Consider the following 21,115-nt stretch of genomic DNA (forward strand, 5'->3'; position numbering starts at 1 on the left):
GCAGAGCAGCGTGGGCTGCCGGGAAGCAGAGGGGCCACAGCAAAACCCCCTGGCCCCCTCAGGTAGCAGGGCCCACTGTGGGACTGTACCCCATTCCCTGGAGAGTGGGTCCCGGGGCGGCTGCGAAACACCGTCCTGGTGGGGTCCAGGCTGTGCCGGGGGGGCACGGGGGTGAAGGCAGCGGGGAGAAGCCGGGAGCGATGGGAGCGGGGAGGGTGGTGGTGCGATGGGAGCAGGGTGTGTGATTCATGACCCGTTCCCCCCCCCCCCGGGAGGGTGCGTCTGGCCGTGGCTGGGTGGGGGCCAGGGGTGTGGGATCTGATATCCCGGGAATGCAGGGCAGGGAGCGGCCCTCTCCGGCGGGGTGGAGGGGGGGGGGGCAAAAGGGGGGCTGGGGGTGATGGGATCGGGTCTGCCTCTCTGCAGGGCTGGGGGCAAAACCGTGGCATTGGGGAGGGGGGGCGAAACCGCCGCTCCGTGGGGTGGCCGTGGGGGAGAGAGAGCTTGCGTGCGTGTGTGCGCGGTGACCCCCGCCGCCATTTGCATGCATGTGTGCACCCCTGTGCGTGGGGCTGCGTGTCCCACGCACACGCGTGTGCACTCAGCGGAGGCGTGTTTGCCGCGCGGGCACGTGACGGGTGCTCCCCGCGCCGTGCCGGCGTGCGTGCCCCAGGGCAGCCGTGGGGCGCAGGGCAGCCCTGCCCAGGGAGCCGAGGAGTCGCGGCACAGCCGGCCTCGGCCTCCCTTTGTCCTTCGCCTGCGGCGGCGCGGCTGCGGTTCAGCCCTGCAAGGTCACACACTCCCACAGCCGCTGCGGGAGGGTCGGGACCCCCCCGGCCATGAAGGCCCTTTTGCCCCCCACCCGCCAGCTCCGGAGCAGTTCAATGCCTGCTCTCGCCGCCCACGGCATGCACGCACATGCCCACACACCCGCCGGCAGAATCCGGCCCTCGGAATGCAGCACCCTCGGCCCCACGGCAAAGAGGGGCTGGGAGCTCTGCAAGCTGCTCCAGGGCAGAGTGGGGCCAGATCCTGCCCGACGGCTGAAAATCAGGGGATTGACCTAAACCATGCAGGCACAGCCCCGTGTCGGGGTGCAGGTCCCCATGGGGGTACGCTGGGGCCTGGAGGGGACAGACAGACAGACGGACAGGGTGGTATCTATCTAAGCCCCTGGGAAGCACCGCTGCCGGCAGCTCTCATGTGGGTTCGGGAGACGGCATGGCTGCCCCCCAGCCCAGAGTGATGCTAACCGGGATGCCGGTAATTGGGTCAGGGCTGGTGGTGCCAGCATCTGGCTCTCCGGTGCTGCTGGCAGCTGGCTCTGCATTGGTGCTGGCACCCAGCTCTCCATCGGTGATGGCACCCCACTCTCCGGCAGTGCCGGCACCCAGCTCTCCGGCGGCACAGCCACGAACCCGGCCCTGCCCCTGCACATTTTGGCAAGGGTTGCTCAATCGTCCTCCAGCCCAAAGGCTGCCGGGGAGCGGGGGGACACCACCGCCACCCATCCTCGCACTGGATCTGGGTCCGACACAGAGCCCGGAAACCTCCCCGAGCCCCGGCGGGCGCCTCTGCCATGCCGGACCCTTCCCGGGGGCGTCGGGGCGGCACGAAACGCGCCGGCAGCTCCCGGCTCCCGGGGGCCCTTTTGTGTGGCAGAGTCAGCGGAGCAGCACGAGGAAGGAGGAATTCCTCCGGAGATCAAACGCCTTCGCCAACTGGACACCGACGTCAAAACAAACCCGGCTCCCACCGCGGGGCCAGGAGCTGCGCGGGGGAGAAGATCCAATTTCCTCCTTTGTTCCTGGATTATTATTTTTTGCAGGGGGCGAGGAGGCGGGGGAGCGGCAGGGAAAGGGCCATAAATCACGGCCTGACAGAAGAGAAAGGAGAATCGGGGCCAGCTGCAGGTGGGGGTGCCCCCCCCACACCCGGACTGGGACCCCCCCCGAGCCTGGCCCCTTCTCAGCCAGGCATTGCTCCCCTGACCGCGGCAGCCCTTGCTGGGCACTTCGGCGTGGCCGCGTTAGCAGGTACCTGGTGAGCAGAGATCCCTCCAGACAGGAGGAAATGGAGGTTTTATTTATGGCCGGAGCCGTAATCCATCCACCTCTGCTGCGCCCCGGCTCTGGGCTCGGTGCTTTGCTGGGGTTTTTTTATAGCCAGCCTGCTTTGCTTCGCCTTTCCCTTAACCCCCCGATGGAGACGCCAGCCCCGGCGCGTGGGTTAGGAATGCCAAGGATGGTGGCACAAGGCACCGCGAAGGTCCCGGCACCGCTCGGTCCGAGCCCGTCCCTGCAGCGTAGGCATCGCCGGCTGCTCCGCTCGGCATCGGCATCCTCACCCGGCCCGAGCTGGGAGCGCGGCGTGGGGTGCCCCATGGGGACAGGCCTGCCCCGAGGGCACGCCGAGGGGGGGGACAGGGGTGCGTGGGGTCACCCAGCCTGCCGCTGCCGCAGCTCCACGCCCTGCCTGCCGGACTTTGCCCCCAAAGTCAAGGTGAAAGGTGCGCTGCCGGGAGACACCGGGGCCGCTGCGGCATGGCCAGGAGGAGAGTTTAGCCCCCGGGGTGAAAGGCGAAGGCAGGGCGATATCGCAGGGCTGCTCCCGGGTCAAGCACCTTTCCGCACAGTTTATTTCTTCGTTAATGATTAACAGGGTGGCAGCAGGCGGGCGCTGCGCACCCACAGCCAGCACCCCAGCCCGTCCCTTCTTGCAGGGGCCGCCGACAAGCTCTTACGGGTCCGACTTGATTAACCACATTACAAACGGATTTTATGGGGCTGTGGGCAGCCAGTCCCCGGCCGCATCCAGCCCTTCACCCCGTCCCAGGGTGGTGGCACCCAAGGGACCCCGGGTGCCACAGGAGCACCCCACGGCACGGCCCCAGCCCTCGTGCTTCGCACGAGACGGGGAGCTGCGGCCTCGTGCCGCTTGCAGTAATTAAAGATCCCGCTGGGGCTGTCGGCAAGAGGAGGGGATTGCCGATGCCGACGGCTTGGCCGCGGGCCAGGTGTGGGGAATGGTTTTCCCATCCTCCCGCGGTGGCCCCCGCAGCCCCCAACAGCATCGCACCATATTGTGCCGCGGCAGCCAAACTGGGCTGCAGTGGGACCGGGACTTGGTCCCCGTCCCCAAGGGCAGCGCTCGGCGGTGAACGTCCCCGGGGGGCTTCCCGTTGCCGCACCTCGCGGCTTCGAGGTCACTCGCTGGGGGGAACGGGCCAAGGACCGCAGCCGTGCCGTACCGGCAGCCCCCGGCACGCCGTGGCCCTGCACGTGGGGCTCCCGGTGCCGCCCGACCCCGGGGCCAGCAAAGGGCTCTGGGTAGCCCAAAGGGCAGCGGGTGGGCCACCTCCAGCCAACCACCTCGGTCGCCCAAACCACCGGCTCCTGCCAAACCGCATCGCCCTCCCCTACCCGGCAACCTCACCGGGACCGTGCCCGGTTCCGCCACAACCGGTACCACCGGCCCAACGGTACCGCCCAGCCTCTGCCCTGCCCGGCTCCGGCTCCCGACTCCGGCTCCGGTGCGGCGGGGCCGCTTGCCCGGTTCCTCCTCCTCCCCCCCTTGCCCCCATCCCTCCTCCCCCGGTTCGGCGGGGCCGGGGCCGGGGCAGGACCCGGCGGGCGGCTGAGCGGAAGGGGAGGAGGACGGGGAGGAGCATCCAGGGCGGCCACCGCGGCAGCGGCTGAACTTTGCTCTTTCGCGGGAGGCGGGGAGAGCCCCGGGGCTCGGCGGAGCGGGTCCCGCCGGACCCGGACCGGGCTGCATGCAGCGGCGGCGGCGGCGGGGCCCGTAGGGGCGAGGGCGGGCCGGGGCAGCGCCGCCTTCTTCTCCTCCTCCTCCTCCTCCTTCCCTGCCGGTGCCGCGGAGCGGAGGAGCCACCGGGGGCGGGCAGCGGCGGTCGGCCCCCGCATGCGGCCGAGCCCCGGGGCGGCCGCCGCGCCCGGAGCCGCCGCTCCCCGCGGGGGGGATGCTCCGCGCCGCGCCCCGCTCCCGCCGCCGCAAAGTTTCCGTGGAACCCCCCCGTTAACGTAGGGGCGGGGGGGGAGGGGGGAGGGGGGGGGAGGAGGGAGCCGTGGGATAGGGGAGGGGGGGGGAAAGGAAAAAAACCCCCAAACCAAAACCCCCCCCTAAAAATCCCAAACCGGCCGCCACCCCCCCCCCAAAAAAAAAAAAAAAAAAAAACTTGCTCAACTCGTTCCGGGAGGCGCCGGGCGCCGCGGACCGGGCGCCGCTCCATGCGGCGGCGGGGCCGGTGCTGAGCCCCGGGGCCGCGGAGCCATGGCCATGGTGGCCGGTGGTTGGGGCGAGCCCAACGGCGGCGGCGGCGGCGGTAACGGCGGCGGCAACGGCGGGGAGGAGGCGGCGTCCCCGGCGGGCGGCGGCAGCGACGCGGAACACGGCGAGGAGGAACGGGCCGGTGCCCCGGTGGACTGCGTGGTGTGCGGGGACAAGTCCAGCGGGAAACACTACGGGGTCTTCACCTGCGAGGGCTGCAAGAGCTTCTTCAAGCGCAGCATCCGCAGGAACCTCAGCTACACCTGCAGGTAGGGGCCGGGGGAACCGGGGGGGGGCCGGGGGGGTAGGGTAGGGTGTGGGGGGGTGCAGAGCCCTGGCCCGATTTGCAGCCCGAAGGGTGACCCCGGTGCGGTTCTGCAGTGGCCCCCGTGCAGCTCCACGCCGGCCCCGCTGCAGCGCTAACGGGGAGGAGGGGGGGCCCGATGCGGCCGCACCGTCGTCCTCGGTGCAGCCTGGGGTCCCCCGGTGCGGCACCAGGGTTCCCTCCGCGCTCCGTACCCCACAGAAGCGGCCCCTCTGCCCGGCACGTCCCCAGCCCCCCCCAGGAGGGACGGATGCCCCGGCTGCCTCGTCCCCTGGGCCGTGGGGCACAGCCGGTGTCCGGGCCCTCGTCATCGCTGGGCTCTGCTCCGGCATTAATTACCGTTCCAGGCTAATGCCTGAAAACGCGCCGTGGTTGTGAGTCACTTCGGTCACGGCCGCTCTACCCGGAGAAAACACCAGTGCGGCAGCGAGTATAATTTTAACCGGAGGTGTCAACAGCCCGGTGTGCTGCGGGCGCTGATCCGGTTGAGATGCCGGGGAGAGGGGCTGCAGCCCCTGCCGGCCCCCCATGCTCGGGCCGGCATTGCAGGAGATCCGGGCCCACCAGCAGAACCAGGATACGACCCCCGCGAAGTTTGGAGCCGCGGATAACTCTAGAGTTTCTGTTGGGCTCGAAACGAGCATCGGGCTGGCTGGCACGAGTCGGGGACCCCCGGCTCTGGGCTGTTCCCAGGGGTGTAAACGTGTATGCAGGGGCTCGCTCACAGCTCTGGATCCACGTGCAAGTGCTTCCAGCGGCGTTTCTTAAACCAGTGAGGGTGCTGCGAGGATGGCACCCGCATCCCAGCCGTGGGCACCCCACAGCCGGGCTGGGAGCAGGACACCCCCCACTCCGCACCCCGCTTTCTCCCCACCCAAGGGGGGCCGCCTGCTTCGAGCTTCGTCTCGTGGTGCTGAGATGCCACGGGAAGGGAAGGGACAGAGCTGCTCCTGCGGCGGGAACCATCTCCGAGCCGTCTTGCTCTCGTTTGGGCGGCCTAGATTCGTCCTCCCCCGTGCGCAGCATCTCTTCTCCCGGCAGCTCCCGGCACCGGCGCTGCCAGGTCCTGGCTGACGTCAGCCGAGCTGCTCGTGGCCGTGGAGTGGGGCCCTGGAGCTGCCGGCGTGGGGCAGGGTTCAGTTCCCGTTGCCCCTGGTCCTGCAGCATCCTCCCCGTCGCCTGCCCTGGATGCAGCGTGTGCATCAGCCCTGGCCCTGCCTCAGTTTCCCCATCTGATCAGCAGATTCCGATCAGCAGACTCAGCCGAGCGGCTGCTCGGGATTAATGATTTGAAGATGGCGAATACATATGGCTTTTGAGAAATTCCAGTTTCCTGGAACAAAGGAAAGGCCAAATCTGGGCTCCCCGGGAGAGGGACAGACTCTGCGTCCCAGATGCCGCTTAGGTGCAGGGGTGATGGAGGGGCTTCGCCCAGGCTGTGAGCATCGAAGATTTTATCCTGCGCTTGTCACTGGTATCTGGGCACCTACTTCAGATGTTTGGGGGTTTTTTTCCCCCCCTTTGTGCTGGGAAGTGATTTGGTGCGATAGAAAAATGTTGGTTGGTTTTCCGAGTAGGGAGTAAAGTGTTGGAGGGGCCAGGAACAATGCTCCCCCGGCAGCCCTGGCATCTGCTTTGTTCAAGGAGTCAAAAGCAGCATCAAGCCAAGATTGCTCTAATTTGAATATTAAAAGTGAGTTGGATTCAGTTTAGTTCTTGCACTAAATAATTACATGTTCTAATTACATAATTAGCACAGTATACGCCTTTTGTATTCTCACAGTTTCCCAGGTCGCTGCAGCCTATCAGTTGGGAAACTTGCTATGAGCCGCCGGCGGGAGCTGAGATGATTTTTGGGTTTTCCCGGTTCTGGGGACGGTGTCCCGAGGCCACGGTGAGGGTCAGCCAGGCCCCTGCCGGCAGGTTCGGCCACGGTGCCGGGAGCTTTGCCCCTGCCACGGTGCAGGCAGCTGATGAAGATGTAATCTGACGTTTTGATTAGCTATCACTTCTCCGCTGGAATAACTTTTTATCAGCAACACGTTTTAAAATGTGCTAAGCACAGTGGTGATGTTCGGGGTGAATTAATTCCGGTTTGAGCGCGGTGGGAATCCCTGCCTGTCTCGCCTCTGGAGTCGTGTAGGGATGAGGAGATTCATGTCAGGATTCCCAGGCAGAGCCGAGCTGCTGCCGGATGCCGGTGTGCCCCAGCCCTGCCTGCGCTTTCCTGGCTGCTGCTTTATATGCCTTAATTTATCGCTGTTTTGCTGATAACCCCTTTTCCTCCCCGTTTGCCGTGACAGCCTTCGGGTGGGATACGAGCACCCGGTGTCACCCGTGCCCCGCCGCATCCCTCAGCTGCGCGGGGACCATGAGCACGAGCGGCCCCTGGGAATTGGGGCTGAGGGGTTTGGATGCTAACGATGCCGTTCAGGAACGTCTTCCGCAGCCTGTCCCAGCGTGTCGCTCCCCGCGATGCTGCAGAAGTAGAGGTCGGCGGCTGGCTTTGGTGGTGGCCGGTACCCTGCTGCATGGTGCAGGGGCTACCCAGTGCCTGTGGCTCCTTGCCCAGGGCAGGACCCGTGTGCCGGGGGGTGGGCACGACCCCCTTGCAGGTTCTGAGGTTTCTCAGGGGGGGAAAGCATCCCTCTGGCCGGTGCAGACCCCGCACCGGGGCTGGGGGCACGCGCACCGCTGCTCCGAAGCCGCCGGGTTTTGCTTTGCCACGCTCGCGGAATCCGGTCGAGGCCAGACCGGAGCGTGGAGGATGCGGGGCCGTGCCACCGCCATGACGGACGCCGGCAAGCGCTCGTGCCCGAGGGGTCACGGGCTCAGCACCGCGGGGGCAGCCCCGGCCCCGTAGGAAATAGTTGAAATTCCTTGAAATTCCTCGCACGTCTGGCGGGGAGGCCAGGGGGCTGCTCCGCCGCTTCCCCCCCGCCACGTGCCGGGACACGGGGCGTCGCTCCCCGGCACCCGTCCCTGTGTGTCCCCGAGGATGGGAGCCCTGCACCCCCGGGGGTCTCTCCAGCTTTCCTCCAGCCCTGGGCATCGCTGGTGAGGCAAACTGGCAGCCCCTGCTGTAGGAAATCGCTCTGTTTCCATAGCATCTGCGTTGCCGCCTGGGAGCGCCTGTGTCTGCACGCCGGGGGCCGGCGTGGCACAGCCGCGGCCGGTGAGGAGGGGGCCACGCTCGGAGGCGAAGGGTTTTGCCCGAGGGCAGCGAGGAGGTGGGTGGCGGAGCGGCTCGGTGGGGTGCAGGAACCCCCCCGGTGACATCGCGTCGCTCTTCCCCGGCACCTCATCTGCCCGGTCCTGTCCGCAGGTCCAACCGCGACTGCCAGATCGACCAGCACCACCGCAACCAATGCCAGTACTGCCGCCTGAAGAAGTGTTTCCGTGTGGGGATGAGGAAGGAAGGTAACGCCGGCGCCGCGGGGACGGGCACTGTTCCCACGGGGTACCGGTGAACCCCACCACCGCAGCGTGGGGCTGCCGGTGCCCGCTCTGCTCCCGCTGCAGCCGGGCGCTCTCCCACCTCTTCGGGAACCCTGTTTGCATCGAAACCCCCCGTTTGTCCCCCCCTTTGGGTTTTTTGTTTTTTTTTTTTTTTTGTGGGTTTTTTTTTGGTTCTCCTTGAATTGCCCTCGGTGCCGGCAGCGCAGGTGGTGTTTGTTTGGAAAAGCCGGAGCCTTGAGCTGATAAGGTGACACACCTGGAGCCCGGATGGCCTCAGCGCCCCAGGCGCGGTGGAGGTCGGCTGGGACGGGCTCCCGGCACTGCCAGAGACAGGCAAATCTCCTGGCCGCTTTCTGGTCACTCCCCATCACCCAGGGGTGTGAACCCCAAATGCTTACCAGGCTGCTGCAAACGGGACAAAGGGTTTAGCCCAAAATCTCAAATCCCCGTGGCAGGATGGGGCTGTGCCAAGGCACGCGCGGGGATGGAGGTGCCGGGGCTCAGCGTGGGCTCTGCCGCGGTGCTGGGGCTGCTCGGCGGCAGGTGGCATTAATGCAAGGAGCAAGGGGGGAAGGCTACTGGAAGCAGGACAGTAATTCCCTCCTTTCCAGAGGAGTCGAGATGGCATTATTGCCACTTAGCATGATTTAGAGCTCTCATTTAAGTGGCTCATGAACAGCCCATAAATTAATTACTAGGGACTGAGCAAATAGTGGGCGCTAATGGGAGAGGGGGGGAGCTGAAAAATGGCTCTCCCTGAATGCAATTAGGAGGGGGAGTGCCCCAGGGTTAACGACGCTTCCAAGATGGACGTTTTATTTGCAAATAAATGATTGCTGCCATGCAATGACCTTGGGTAGCAATTGCCCTGCTCCGCTGCAGCTGGCATGGGGGGGCCGTGGTGCCGGTGGGGCACCCGGTCTGGCACGGCATGGCCAGAGCTGCAGCCGCTCCTGTGCCGGGCCCTTGCAGAGGAGGAGGTGACACGGATGCTGTCCCAGCCCGGCTGCTGGTCGGAGACCATGGCCAAGCCACAGTGCCGGCAGCCTGGGAGTTGCTGGTGAATCGCCGGGATGCTAAATAGATCAGTGTAGCTCTCGCAGGCAGCTCGCCGGCGGGCGCAGCGGGCGGCACGCACCACCTCCCTCTCCCCGAGCGCCTGAAAGCCGCCCATTGTTCCCCTGGGGTGGCAGGATCCGGCCCTGCCGGGGATGCTGGGATGCTGGGTGGGTGGTGGGAGCATCCCTGTCCTTCCTCGCCCTGCATGGGGCAGAGGGAGCGGGATGGGGGATGCAGCGGGATGCAGAAGTGAGCAGACACCTCCTCTCCTTCCCCCTAGCCGTGCAGCGGGGCCGGATCCCCCCCACCCATTCCAGCACCAGTCCCAACACCATGCCCAGCGGGGAATACTTCAACGGGCAGCCGGTGTCAGAGCTCATCTCACAGCTGCTGCGGGCTGAGCCGTACCCCGCCGCCCGCTACGGCTCGCAGTACGCGCAGCAGGGCAGCGTCATGGGCATCGACAACATCTGCGAGCTGGCCGCCCGCCTCCTCTTCAGCACAGTGGAATGGGCCCGGAACATCCCGTTTTTCCCTGAGCTGCCTGTCTCCGACCAAGTAGCCCTGCTACGGCTCAGCTGGAGCGAGCTCTTCGTCCTCAACGCGGCACAGTCGGCGTTGCCGCTGCACATGGCCCCGCTGCTGGCCGCCGCCGGCTTCCACGCCTCCCCCATGTCGGCCGACCGCGTCGTCTCCTTCATGGACCAGATCCGCATCTTTCAGGATCAGGTGGAGAAGCTCAACCGGCTCCAGGTGGACTCGGCCGAGTACAGCTGCCTCAAAGCCATCGCGCTCTTCACGCCGGGTAGGTTGGTGCCGCGACCGGGCTCTGTCCCCATCTCTGCCCCACGCAGTTGTGAGCCCCCAAGGAGTATCTGTCCTCGCCTTTCCCTGGGGTTTTGGGGTCCAGAGAGCATCGCATGGCTCTTGGGGGAGATGGCAGAGAGTCCTCGTGCCCTGGCACTTCTCCACCGTGGTTTGCAGCATCCCGGCTTGTCCGTCTGGGTACAGGGATGAGCTTCCTCGGGGCAACAGGAATGAGAGCTGCAGAAACAAATACCCCGCCATGTACTGGGGGGTCTTGGGGAGCCCCGTCCCTCGGTCCATCTATGCTCATTTAATGCCACAGAAGTGCCTGGTCCTTCGTGGCAGCAACAAGCCTGCAGCAGCCCTTTGCAGCCGGAGTGGTCCAAGCCGTGCTCTTGCACTGTGCTGCAGCCAGGTGCATGCCCTAATTCAGCGAGGAGTGTGGCCGTGGCAGCTGGTTAAGGAGGAGGGGGGGCTCACTGGGGATATGGGGGGCTCCAACCAATGATCCCTCTCCATCCCATCCCTCTCGTAGACGCCTGCGGCCTCTCGGACCCGGCGCACGTGGAGAGCTTGCAGGAGAAGGCGCAGGTGGCCCTCACCGAGTACGTGCGCTCGCAGTACCCCTCGCAGCCCCAGCGCTTCGGCCGGCTCCTGCTGCGGCTGCCGGCTCTGCGAGCCGTGCCGGCCGCCCTCATCTCCCAGCTCTTCTTCATGAGGCTGGTGGGGAAGACGCCCATCGAAACACTAATCAGGGACATGCTGCTGTCCGGGAGCACCTTCAACTGGCCCTACGGGACGGGGCAGTAGGGGACAGAGCCTCTCCCCCCCACTGGGGACACCCCAGCGACCCCCAGCAGCCAGACCTGGATTCCCTCCAGCACCCTGAGACGGTACCGTCCCCGGGGAGCCCCGAACTGCACCGACCCCCCCCGCCCCGCAGCCGTCTTGTAGCTCGTCCGTCCGCCACAGCAGTGGGGGCTGCTCCCCCTGAAAGCAGTGGGGTCGCGGCATTATCCTCCTAACCCCGAAGGTACTGGCCGTGCCGCCACTGCTGGACGCTGAACATTCCTGTACCCCCCTGAAGCGGAGATCCCTGGCCGCCCCGGTCTCCTCCGGGGACCTCAGAGCATCCCCGGGGCTGGTCCCTCGCTCTGTCCCGGTGTCGGAGCCGGACTGGAGCCTGGGGAGGGGGACGCTGTCCTCTGGCTGCCCCTCCAAATCTGAATTTCAGATGGCAGAGGCTTGGACAGGAGGTGATGGGAGGTGGGACCAGCCAGGCTGGGATGTGGGGGGGCCCCTGGCCGTGCAGAGCCCTTCTCTGGGGGGTCCTGCTGCCTCTGCCCCCTTCCTCAGTCCTGGCAGTCGTGGAAAAAGGGTCATTTGAAGCCCCTTTGTGCCCTGCCCAGGGGCTGCCCCTGCCTGCTCGGGCCGTATCCAGCCTCAAGGACTGAAGGGTCAAGCTTGGAGCAGCCCCTTTTTTGGGGACTGGGCTCATCCGTGCCTGGTCCCAGCCCCCCCTCCCTGCACTTTCCACTGAAGCATCTCCACTGTCGGGACATGGGGAGGGGTACACGGGAGGGGATGGGGGTTCACAGGAGGGAATGGGGGTACAGGGGAGGAGATGGGGGTACACAGGTGGCTGACTGGGGCCATGCACGGGTGCAAACCAAGTGGTCCTTTTTGGGTGCTGCACAGCATCCAGCCCAGCCCTTCTCCCCTGGGCTTGTTCCCCGCTGCCTCACTTGGTGCTTTGCCCCACCCCAGGCCAGATCCAGCACCCATCACCATCCCCACACTGGGGCAGATGGGTGCCAGGATCCCCCTCCCCATGCTCGCTATGTTCCTGTGCCTCATTTTTTTTTTTTTAAAGCTAGGTTTGGGGGAGAGAGGATATGTTGGGGGGGACCAAAATCAGGCTGGGAAGAGGTGATGCTGCTGGGGGGGGGGGGGAGGTCCTTGTCCCCAGGGCTGAGCTGTGCTGGATGAAGGGGCACATGGGGAGGGGGGGCAGAGCCACCTCAGAGGGATGGGGGATGCCCCATGGCCTCCCCCCCCGGGCTCTGCTTCTCAGGGGTATCCACCATGCAAACAGACGGAGGCAGGATTAGCCGGGGATTTGTCATTTAGATTGATTCACTGAAAATATAATCCTTGTTCAATGATACTAAACAAATTAACTGAAGTCAATAAAAGATGTTTCTTACAATGCCAGGGATCTGCTGTGAGTAGGGAAAGGGGCTTATCCTGCAGTGATGCTGAAGCCCACCCTGGGGTGAGGGGGCAGATGAAGCAGAATGGGAGATAGTGTTCCAAAAAAAATTAATCCCCTATAAGGTATCTAAAATTGGATGGGTTTTGGAAATCCTGGAGATTTGGGGGGGGCCTGGGTGATGTTCTTCAACACAGGGCAGGTCCCTCGGGAATAAATTGTGTTGCCTGCGGTCTGCTAGGGAAAGGATCAGCAGCATGAAGGGCAGCAGGAGCCAGCACAGAGGTTAGTACCTGGTCTTTGGAGGGGGGGGGAGTTGGGGTCCCCCCTCCCAAGATAAGGGGGTTTGGGGGTCCCCCCATCATGAAGGAGCTGGGTGTGGGGTGCTGTGTTTGTCCTGCATGCATGGGATGCTGGGGTGTCTGGGCTGCATCGGTGGCTGGACCAGCCTTGGGGAGAGGGGAATGCGGGGGGGGTCCCGGTGTGGGGTCTGGGCAGCATAGGGGCTGCTGCAGCCCGGGGCAGGGCTCGGGGGCCTGCTTTGGGGAACTGCAGCTGCTCCCCACAGCACATGCAGGGGTGGGGGTGCAGGATCCACGCAGCACCCATCGCACTCAGGGCTTGGGGCAGGATCTGTGCGGCCCCACCAGGATGTCGGCTCCACGGGCACCGGGAAGCGCCAGGGCTGTGCCAGGGTGACCGTGTACACAGACAGCCCCCGCATCCAGCCCGGGGCACCCACCTACCAGAGGTACCGCTCCCATGCACAGCTCCGCAGTGGCCCCTTTCACATCAGCACTGCTTTAAAATCAATAGATACAGTTTATTTCTTTAAAAAAAAAAAAATTACACAGTTTCAGCCAGTTCCTTAAAAAATATCACCCCTGGCCCAGGGCTGCTCCCCCAAGGGCAGCCGTGGGGGCTCGGGGGGATGTAGGGCTCTGCACGGCCAAGGGATGCTCTGCCCCGTCCAACCCGAGCAGCACATCCCTGCCAGCACCGGGCTGCAGCCACGGTTTGGTACCCCAACCTCAGGGCCGGCAGGGTCAGCCGGGGGCTGTGGACTCTCCCCAAATATATTTACAGCAGCGGGAAGGGATGCAGGATAGGAAGGCACAGGGAGCCCTCGCTCCAGCAGCCCCCTCTGGCCCCACACCCTTGGCACTGACATCACGGGGTGGCTTTGAATCTTGGGTTTGGGGTTTTTTTTTACACAAACAAAGGTACAAAACGCACCAAAGTCTTTGGAGGAGTGGGTGAGGAGCAGGGAGCCCCTCGTGCCCATCTTGCCATGGTGGGGGGGGGGTGGGCACAGGCTACCCCCGCACCTTGTCGTAGTCGCTCACCATCCGCTTGATGTGGAAGAGTTTGTTGCGCAGGGTTTTGGTCTCCAGCTTCTTTGTCTGGTAGTCGGGGCTCTGAAAGGCAGCACAGGACCCGCCTCAGCTGCACGGGCCCTGGGGAGGGGGCTGCAGCTGGGGGGGCAGTGGGTACCGTTTCCACCTCCCCCAGCTACATCACACCAACCCAGCCCCACTTCAGCTGGAAACTGAGACCGGCCGCGCTCCGCACACTCACCCGCTTTAGATCCTTCAGCCTGTTGTACTCTTCTGCGACGTCCTGCGAAGGGAAGGGGGTGGGAGGGGGTGTCACAACCGGTGGGCACCATGGCTGGGGGCCACACAGGTGGGCACCCCACGGGGACAAGTGCTGCCCTGCAGCATCCCCGATGCCCTGCAGCATCCTGAGTCCCCACAGCATCTATTCCTGATCCACCACAACATCCATCCCCGATGCCCTGCAGCATCACGAGACCCTGCAGCACCCATCCCTGACCCCACCGCAGCATCCATCCCCCCGCGTCCCTCAGCATCCCAGTGGTCCCACAGCTCCCGGAGAGCCCTGACCTGGTACTTGGGACTGTCCTCGGAGATGCTGTCGAGCTGTTTGCTGAGCTGGTTGAGGCGGTCGTTGACGCCGTCCATCTCAGCGCAGAGCTGCTTGTAGCGCTTCAGGTCCGTGTCAAACTCCTGCTTGTATTTCTGGCGGGTGCCGTCCGAGGTGATGGGGGGGTAGAGGCTGTGGGAGAGGGGCAGGGTCAGGCCCCAGAGAGGTGGCTCTGGGTGCTTGGGGGCTTCCAAGGGTCCCCCCCCGTCCCTTACCTGGCCCACTGGTCCTGGTCCCGCTCATCGCCGGACTCCACGGCCGTGGTGTAGTCGGTCTCATACTGCGACTCGTCCAGCTCAGGGTTGCGCCGGCGCCGGCGGCCACGGCGAGCGGGGGGCTTGGAGGGCTGCTCCCGCGCCTTCTCCTCCGCCAGGCTGGGGCTGACCACCCGATCCGGCTGGTCACTGCAGGGGATGCGGGAACGTCAGCCAGCTCGGCATGGCGGGGGAAACGGGTGCCCAGGGTCCCCCCCTCTCCGCTCCGAGCCCTTCCACCCCTGCCTGGCCACTCACCCCCGGCTGCTGTAGGTCCCCGAGGGGTAGTACCCGTTCTGGGGGGGGTAGCTGTAGGAGGGAGGGCTGTAGGGCGGCGCAGCGATGGGGCTCGTCGGCTTCTCCGAGTAGGCAAGCGTGGCCATCTCGTCCTGCATGCTGGCCCCATCCGCCACGTTCTTCACCTGGAGTAGGAAGAGGCGCTCAGCCGTGTGCTGGGACAGTGGGGACACTCGCCCACCCTCGAGCGGAGCATGGACCGTGGCACATGGGGACACTGGTCTCCATCCCACGGGGCTGGAGACACCCCGGAGTAGCCGCTGCAATCCTGCCTGGGGGTCCCAGCAGAGCTGCAGTGGGGTGTCCCGCATGGCTATGAAGAACAGGACAGGGGGGACAAGGGATGGGGGCCCCCGGTCGGGCAGAGCAGCGTTTGGGGAGGGGGGAGGCTGCAGCATGTGCCCCAGAGAAGGGCCCACAGACCCCAGTGGGCAACATCGCCCTGCGGAGAGGCACCATGGGGGTCCCACTGGGAGACAAGCACAGATGGACACACAGCTTGGGGGGTCCTGGCACCCTGCTCTGCAACCCCAGGGTGATACCCCCCCTTCAGGCTTTGCCAGGGGCTGCACAGTCGCCCCGTCCAGCATCGCCCACCCCCAGACCCTCGCTGCTGCCCCGGCACGGCCAAGGCTCCTCAAGGAGGACGTGGGGCGTCCGACTGTCCCTCCCTCCCCCTTCCTTCCTGGCCTTTGTGGGTTGTTTCTGTCGGAAGCCGGTCCCTTCCCCGGGATGGTGACCCTGGGGAAGTCAGCTGCGAGCTCCGGCCGGCGGAGCGACTTCCTCCAGCACTTTTCCCGCCCTGACTAACGAAGACGCGGTTAATTGGGGGCCACTCTCGGCCCCGCTCTGCCTGACGGGGCTACCAGGTGAGACGGCCACCAGCAGCCACCAGCATGGGGACAGCCACGTCCCCATGCCGCATCGGGACGGAGGCAGCGGCACCCGGCAGCTCACGCCCGCTCGAAGGTCACCCGTTTATCTCAGTCAGGACTGTAAACAGGGAACAAGACGTCCCAGGAGGGTTTCACACCCCGGTACCTCCCCACGGCTGCATCCCCACCGAGCGGGGACGTGTCACCCGTGGGTGAGCCCACCCGGCTGGGATGGTGGCACCCGGCAGAGCGGGGACCCCCCCAAGGGGCAGGTGAGGGCAAGGGGGAGCCCGGGTGCCCCCGTGCCCCAGGCAGCCCAGCCCCCAGCGAGCCAGGAAATGCTTTGCAAGGGAGGGACTTTTAACAAAAATAAATAAAGGAGAACAAAGGTATTTCTGCAAAATGAAAAATAAATATTAGACCTACACACAGAGCGAGGCATGGGGAAACGCGCACGGAGCAGAGCCGAGCTTTCTGGGGCTTGAGAGCAACTGTTGTGCTCGACTCTGGGTTTGCACTGAAGGTTTGGGATAAGGTCCCAGGCTCCAGTGGGGACCCCGGCCTCACAGGGATGGGGATGAGGATGGGATGGGGACGGTGACAGGGACAGGGATGCAGCTCCTGCCCATGCAGCGGTCCATTGCTGCCCGCTGTCCCAGCTCCTACGGGGGCCTGGGCAGCCCCTCCTCGGCCGGGGCACGGCAGCACCCCAAGAGCCACGCTCCAGGGCAGGGGCAGATTTCAAAGGCTCCTTCCCCATGGGATGCTGCAGAATTCCCACACCATCCCCAGGCACCGGCTCCCACGGAGACACCAGCTCGGGGAGCTGCAGAGTAAGGGACAGGACAGGGCACGTCCCGGCACGCAGTGGAACCAGGCTGGGACCAGCATCTCCCTGGGGCCGAGGGGGCTGAGTGGCAGCGGGGGGCTCCCCAGCATCCCTCACCCAAGGGACACAGGCTCATTCGAAGCCCAAATGGTGCCGGTTTGGTTGCTGCAAAGCCCCTGTCTCCCTCCACGGCAGTGGGGTGGCACAGCCCCGCAGAGCCGAGTTAATCATTGCCAAGATTGAAACCAAACGGTGTCAATGGGCAACGTCTCATGGCCGGCTTCCCCAAGCATGGGGCAAGCGAAGGGGAGAGGAGCCAGAGCCTCGGCGTTGTTCTGGCACCCGGCCCATCAGATCCCACCCTGTTTGTCTTTCAGGGAGCTTGAGACCAGCTCGCCCAGCCCAGCACCCTGTGCAAAGCCTCACAGTGCCGGGGAATGGTACCAGCTGGGAAAAAACACAGTGCCTAAATGGGGTGACAGGGAGGGACCCGGTGAGCACCGGGCACCGCGTCGCACCGGTGGCAATAACACCGCACCCCGGGAGCTGCCTGCTGTGGTGTGCAAACACGCTGGGACCAGGCACCGGCATGGCACAAGCCAGGGAGAAAGAGGGTCCTGGCACAAAGTCGTGGCCAGATTTGGCACAGCCCCGGTGCCGGGAGAAGCCCCAGGGTCCCCACGCAGCCCCTGTGCTCATGCCGGCACATCCCGACCCAGCGCTGCCTCGGGCACGTCCAGCCCTGCTGATCAAGAACAGGCAGGGAGGATGCTCGGGGGGAGGCGGTGGAAGACCCCCCCAGCCCTGGGTGCCCACCGGCACCCCCAGCCCACGCTCAGACTCACCCACTCCTCCACGTTGGGACCCTCCTGGACCACCGGCATCTTGTCCCAGTAGATGTTTGGTTTCCCATACTTCCAGATTTTGCTCCGCGTCTTGTGAGCAAAGAAGCAGATGAGGCAGAGTAGAATGACGATGAGGAACCCGCAGACGATGGCCACGGCCTGGGAGGGCAGAGGGAGGGGGCTCTCAAGGTGGGTGTCCTGTGGGGCTGCAAAGACCCCATCCTGGGGGTCCAGGTACCCCGCACCTCCCTGGGCTGACCGGGAATTGCTCCCCTCATCCCAAAATCCTCCTGATGTTGGACCCCCCGCCAAGGCAGAGGGAGAGAGGCTGGCCCCCCCCATGCCCGGGCAGTCAGGATGGAGCCCATTAGGGGTTCAAGAGATTTTGGGGCCAGCTCAAGCAATGGGGAGGGTGTTTGATTTTCCCACAGGGACAGGACAAGTTTGGGGCTCAGGGAGCAGCAGGGAGCTGGCACCCTCCAGCATCTGTGTGCAGCACCCCAACCCCACTGCCAGCTCGACCATGGGCCAGCTCCCACACTGCGCAGCCGGGTCCCTGCCCGGATGGTTTCCCATGAGCCAGATCCCTGCAGCTGCACTGAAACTGGGGCCAGGTGAGGACGAATTAGGCCACGCTTGGCCTTTGCATGGAGCAGGAGCAGCACGGGTGCCGCAGCTCCCCCCGCTCAGGGCACAGGAATGCGGCACGGCCAGCCCAGCCGGATGGGAACCGGCAACGCCAGTCCCAGCCCATGTGCCACGCAGGTTCCCCACTGGCCTCAGCCGAAACTGGGGCTGATGAACTTTGTTTTGAGGGCTCTCGCTGCCCCACTGACCTGTTGGGCTACCGAGCCAGGCTGGCAGCATCATGGGTGCTTGGGGAGAGCTGGCACCCAGCTGGCACCCTGACCCTGCACCCAGCCTGGCACATGCAGCCCGCCCCGGCCCCAGTCTTGTTCAAATACTTTTACGACCGGGGAGACCAAAGTACCAGAAACCGGGTCTGTGCTGGGACGACAGCCCATCCCCTCCCCCCCGAAACTTCCCAGCACGAGCAGCCGGCTCACCCCAGTTCCTCCCGGAGCCCCAGCTCACTCCGGCAAACAGCCGGGCTGGGATCCGGCACCAGCAGCCACCCCCTGCCCTCCACAGGCACGAAACGGTGACCGGTACCACCCAAAAAATTAAAGACGGAGGGGAAAACCCCGGCTGGCCGGGGACCTGGCGCTGCACATCCATCCCAAGGGCAGGACGCGTGGTCGCCGATGCTCTCCCTCCCGCACTGCCCTTGCTCAGCATCACGTTTGAAGCAGAGCAAGGGGTTTGCGCTGCTGGTTTGGCTCGGGGCGGGCGGGGGGGGTCTGGCGTGCACCCTCACCTCCTGGGGGTCCACGGTGCAGTAGTGGTAGAGGTACTGGTTCAGGTAGTTGTTGCTGCTGTATATCTGGCTGCACATGGTCAGCAAGGGGTTGTAGTAGTAGCTGCCGGTCATCTGCGCCTGGGGGTTGACGCCCACGATGTAGACGATGGAGGCGATGAGCATGATGAAGGCTAGCACGGCGGAGACCACGATGACCACCAGGTAGAATCGACGGGAGCGAGAGCCGCTCGACTTGCTGACGCTGGCAACGAAGAGCCCCAGCTGGGCCAGGAAGCAGAGCACGGCTACGGCGATCATGAAGCCGTTGGCCGCCCGCGGGTTGGTGACCCCACCGTAGTAGCCCCCGTAACCGTAGCCGTAGTTCAGCCCACTGCCATAGTAGCCGGAGCCATAGTAGCCCCCCAGCCCGTTGCCATAAACCCCCCCAAAGCCGTAGCCGTACTCCCAGGCCAGGGTGGAGGCCACGCAGGCGAAGATGGCGATGCAGAGGAGGATGACGATGGCCTCCAAGATCCTCACCACGCCAGGCGGCGAGGTCCACTTGTAGAAGTGCTGTGGCACGTCCTCGATGTAGTAGGAGCCCGGCGGGGGCGAGCGGGCACCGTAGTCGTAGCCATAATCGCCTGCGGGCGGACCGTAGCCCGTGGGGGGGCCATAGCCCCCAGGGGGGCCGTCGTAGGACTTCTTGCTGAACATGGTGGTGGCAGTGGAGAGCCTGGCGGGGAGATGGATGGAGCCGTCGGAGCTGATCGTGCACCAGGAGGTGCAGGTGCCAGCACTGCCGCCGCGCAAGGCGGCACTGCCGGGTTTCTACGTCTCCGCGCGCCCAGCAAGGACTTTGGTCTCCCGTCACCAGCCCGACAGCACCGTCAACAACCGCCCGCCCGTGCCCAGCACCACGCCACCAGAGTCACCGCCGCTCATGGGGAAACTGAGGCACGGGGAGAAGTGACTCACTGAGCATCTCCCAGCAAAAGCTGCCAGGTCACATCCCAGCCCTGCCCCACGCACGAGACCCTGCCATGCCAGACCTCCCTGGCCCCCCCAGCCACGGCCACCAGACACCACCTGAATGAATTGGATTGTTTAAATTCTAATTAAAACAGAAAACCTCTTACCCAAGGCTAGTGCTAACCCCGAGGGTTCCTCTGTAAGCAGATCTGGCTGGATTTAAAAAAAAAAGAATAACAACACAGGGCACATTAGCAACCCCAGTGCAAAGTGGCAAATTGGGTTTCAAAAATTTGTTTTTTTCAAAACTGACGCAGAGATGCCCCCCCAGCACGGAGACCCCCATCACGGAGCGGGGAGCAGCGCAAGGGAAACCTGAACCCTCGTGGGAAACCCAACCTGGCCGCCCGCTCCCGGCGGTGCCAGGGCTCAGCGGGCAGGATCAGGCCCTTGGGGTGGGGGTCTACGGGGGGGTTGGCACCCCTTGACCTGCAGCAAGGGTGGGCACCAGGGGTCTGGGGTGCAGCCGCCGTCCTGGGGGGGGGTCTGGGGCAGCACGTCCCTGGGGTGCCCAAGCCAAACGCCCCCCCCTGCTTCAGGGGGTCCCAGTCAGATTAACCCCCGGGGCCACGGTCTGACCCCCCCTGCCCCAGCGGGAACCCCCACCTGAGGGGCCACCGGGGCAATGGCAGCACCGGGGACCCCCCCCGCCCCCCCGAGCGGGGCTGGGGGTCTCAGGCTCCCGGAGCCGTAACCCGGGCACAGCCACCTGGAGCACCCCGGTACCGGCGGGGAGGACACGGGACCGGGGGCTCCGGGGGTCCCTTCCCCGCTGCGGGGGCACCGGGTGGGCAGAGGGACCCCCGGCCCCGCTCCCCCGGGAGAAACTGCCGCCTCTCCCCTTCCACCTGCCGGGGCTCCGGCTCCGGGAGCACCCGTGCCGGTGGGGATCCCGGTGCCGGTGGGGACCCCGGCGTCGGTGGGGACCCCGGTACTGGTACCAGTAGGGACCCCGGTGGGGACCCCGGCGCCGGTGGAGAGCCCAGTACCGGTGGGGACCCCGGTACCGATGGGGACCGCGGTGCGCGCAGGGGCGGCGAGGAAAGACAGACCCCCCCCTCCCCGTGCGCGGCGGGGAACGGGGACCCCCAGTGCACCCTCCCGTACCGGGAGCTCGCTCGCCCGCCGGTACCGGTACCGGGTGGGGTGGTGTCCCGTCCGCCACGGAGCCACTCACCTGCCCGCACCTCCGCCTCTTTGTTCACCTTAAAATGGCAGCCGGGATCGGCGGCACGGCGGCGGCCGGGCGCTGCTGGAGACCGGCCCCGGCCCGGCCCCGGTTTCCGCCTCCGGGGAGGGGTGGGATGGCGGAGGCGGACGGGGGGGGCGGAGAGCGGGCCCCCCCCCCCTCCCACCGCCGGCTTTCAGCGCCGCAGCCCGGGCGGCTCCGTCCCGGTGCCTCCGGGGGGAGGTCGGTTAAATTGCACGGGGGTGGGGGGGAATTAGGGGCCGCGGGGGGGGCACCCCCCGGCTGGGGTCCCGAAGGGTTTTGGAGTTGGGGGTCTGCTCTGCCCCCTCCCCAGCACC

The 21,115-nt window shown here is 65.6% G+C and overlaps 2 protein-coding genes across 2 annotated transcripts; one reads left to right on the plus strand and one right to left on the minus strand.

The window, feature by feature from the left end:
* The first annotated feature begins 4,114 nt into the window (after nt 1-4,114).
* NR2F6 (nuclear receptor subfamily 2 group F member 6) lies at nt 4,115-12,146 on the plus strand. Its single transcript, XM_069790522.1, has 4 exons — nt 4,115-4,556; nt 7,938-8,032; nt 9,411-9,935; nt 10,473-12,146. Exons 1-4 carry the CDS (start codon nt 4,291-4,293, stop codon nt 10,745-10,747), a joined length of 1,161 nt encoding a protein of 386 aa, XP_069646623.1. The 5' UTR covers nt 4,115-4,290; the 3' UTR covers nt 10,748-12,146.
* A 1,220-nt stretch (nt 12,147-13,366) lies between these two features.
* On the minus strand, nt 13,367-20,905 carry OCLN (occludin). The gene is made up of 9 exons (XM_069790521.1): nt 20,766-20,905; nt 19,696-19,741; nt 18,575-19,292; nt 17,197-17,355; nt 14,609-14,772; nt 14,312-14,500; nt 14,057-14,228; nt 13,728-13,769; nt 13,367-13,567 (listed from the first exon to the last, which is right to left on the minus strand). Exons 3-9 carry the CDS (start codon nt 19,271-19,273, stop codon nt 13,466-13,468), a joined length of 1,527 nt encoding a protein of 508 aa, XP_069646622.1. The 5' UTR covers nt 19,274-19,292; nt 19,696-19,741; nt 20,766-20,905; the 3' UTR covers nt 13,367-13,465.
* Between the last annotated feature and the right edge of the window lie 210 nt (nt 20,906-21,115).

This window comes from Haliaeetus albicilla, chromosome 8 (genome assembly GCF_947461875.1).
Source record: "Haliaeetus albicilla chromosome 8, bHalAlb1.1, whole genome shotgun sequence".
Classification (NCBI taxonomy): Eukaryota; Metazoa; Chordata; class Aves; order Accipitriformes; family Accipitridae; genus Haliaeetus; species Haliaeetus albicilla.

Coding starts and splice junctions, on each gene's coding strand:
- NR2F6 (XM_069790522.1), top strand. CDS start 4,291: ATGGCCATGGTGGCCGGTGGTTGGGGCGAGCCCAACGGCGGCGGCGGC. Junction 4,557..7,937: donor AACCTCAGCTACACCTGCAG/GTAGGGGCCGGG, acceptor TCCTGTCCGCAG/GTCCAACCGCGACTGCCAGA. Junction 9,936..10,472: donor CATCGCGCTCTTCACGCCGG/GTAGGTTGGTGC, acceptor TCCCTCTCGTAG/ACGCCTGCGGCCTCTCGGAC.
- OCLN (XM_069790521.1), bottom strand. CDS start 19,273: ATGTTCAGCAAGAAGTCCTACGACGGCCCCCCTGGGGGCTATGGCCCC. Junction 13,770..14,056: donor AGGACAGTCCCAAGTACCAG/GTCAGGGCTCTC, acceptor TTCCCTTCGCAG/GACGTCGCAGAAGAGTACAA. Junction 13,568..13,727: donor GGCTGAAGGATCTAAAGCGG/GTGAGTGTGCGG, acceptor GCTGCCTTTCAG/AGCCCCGACTACCAGACAAA.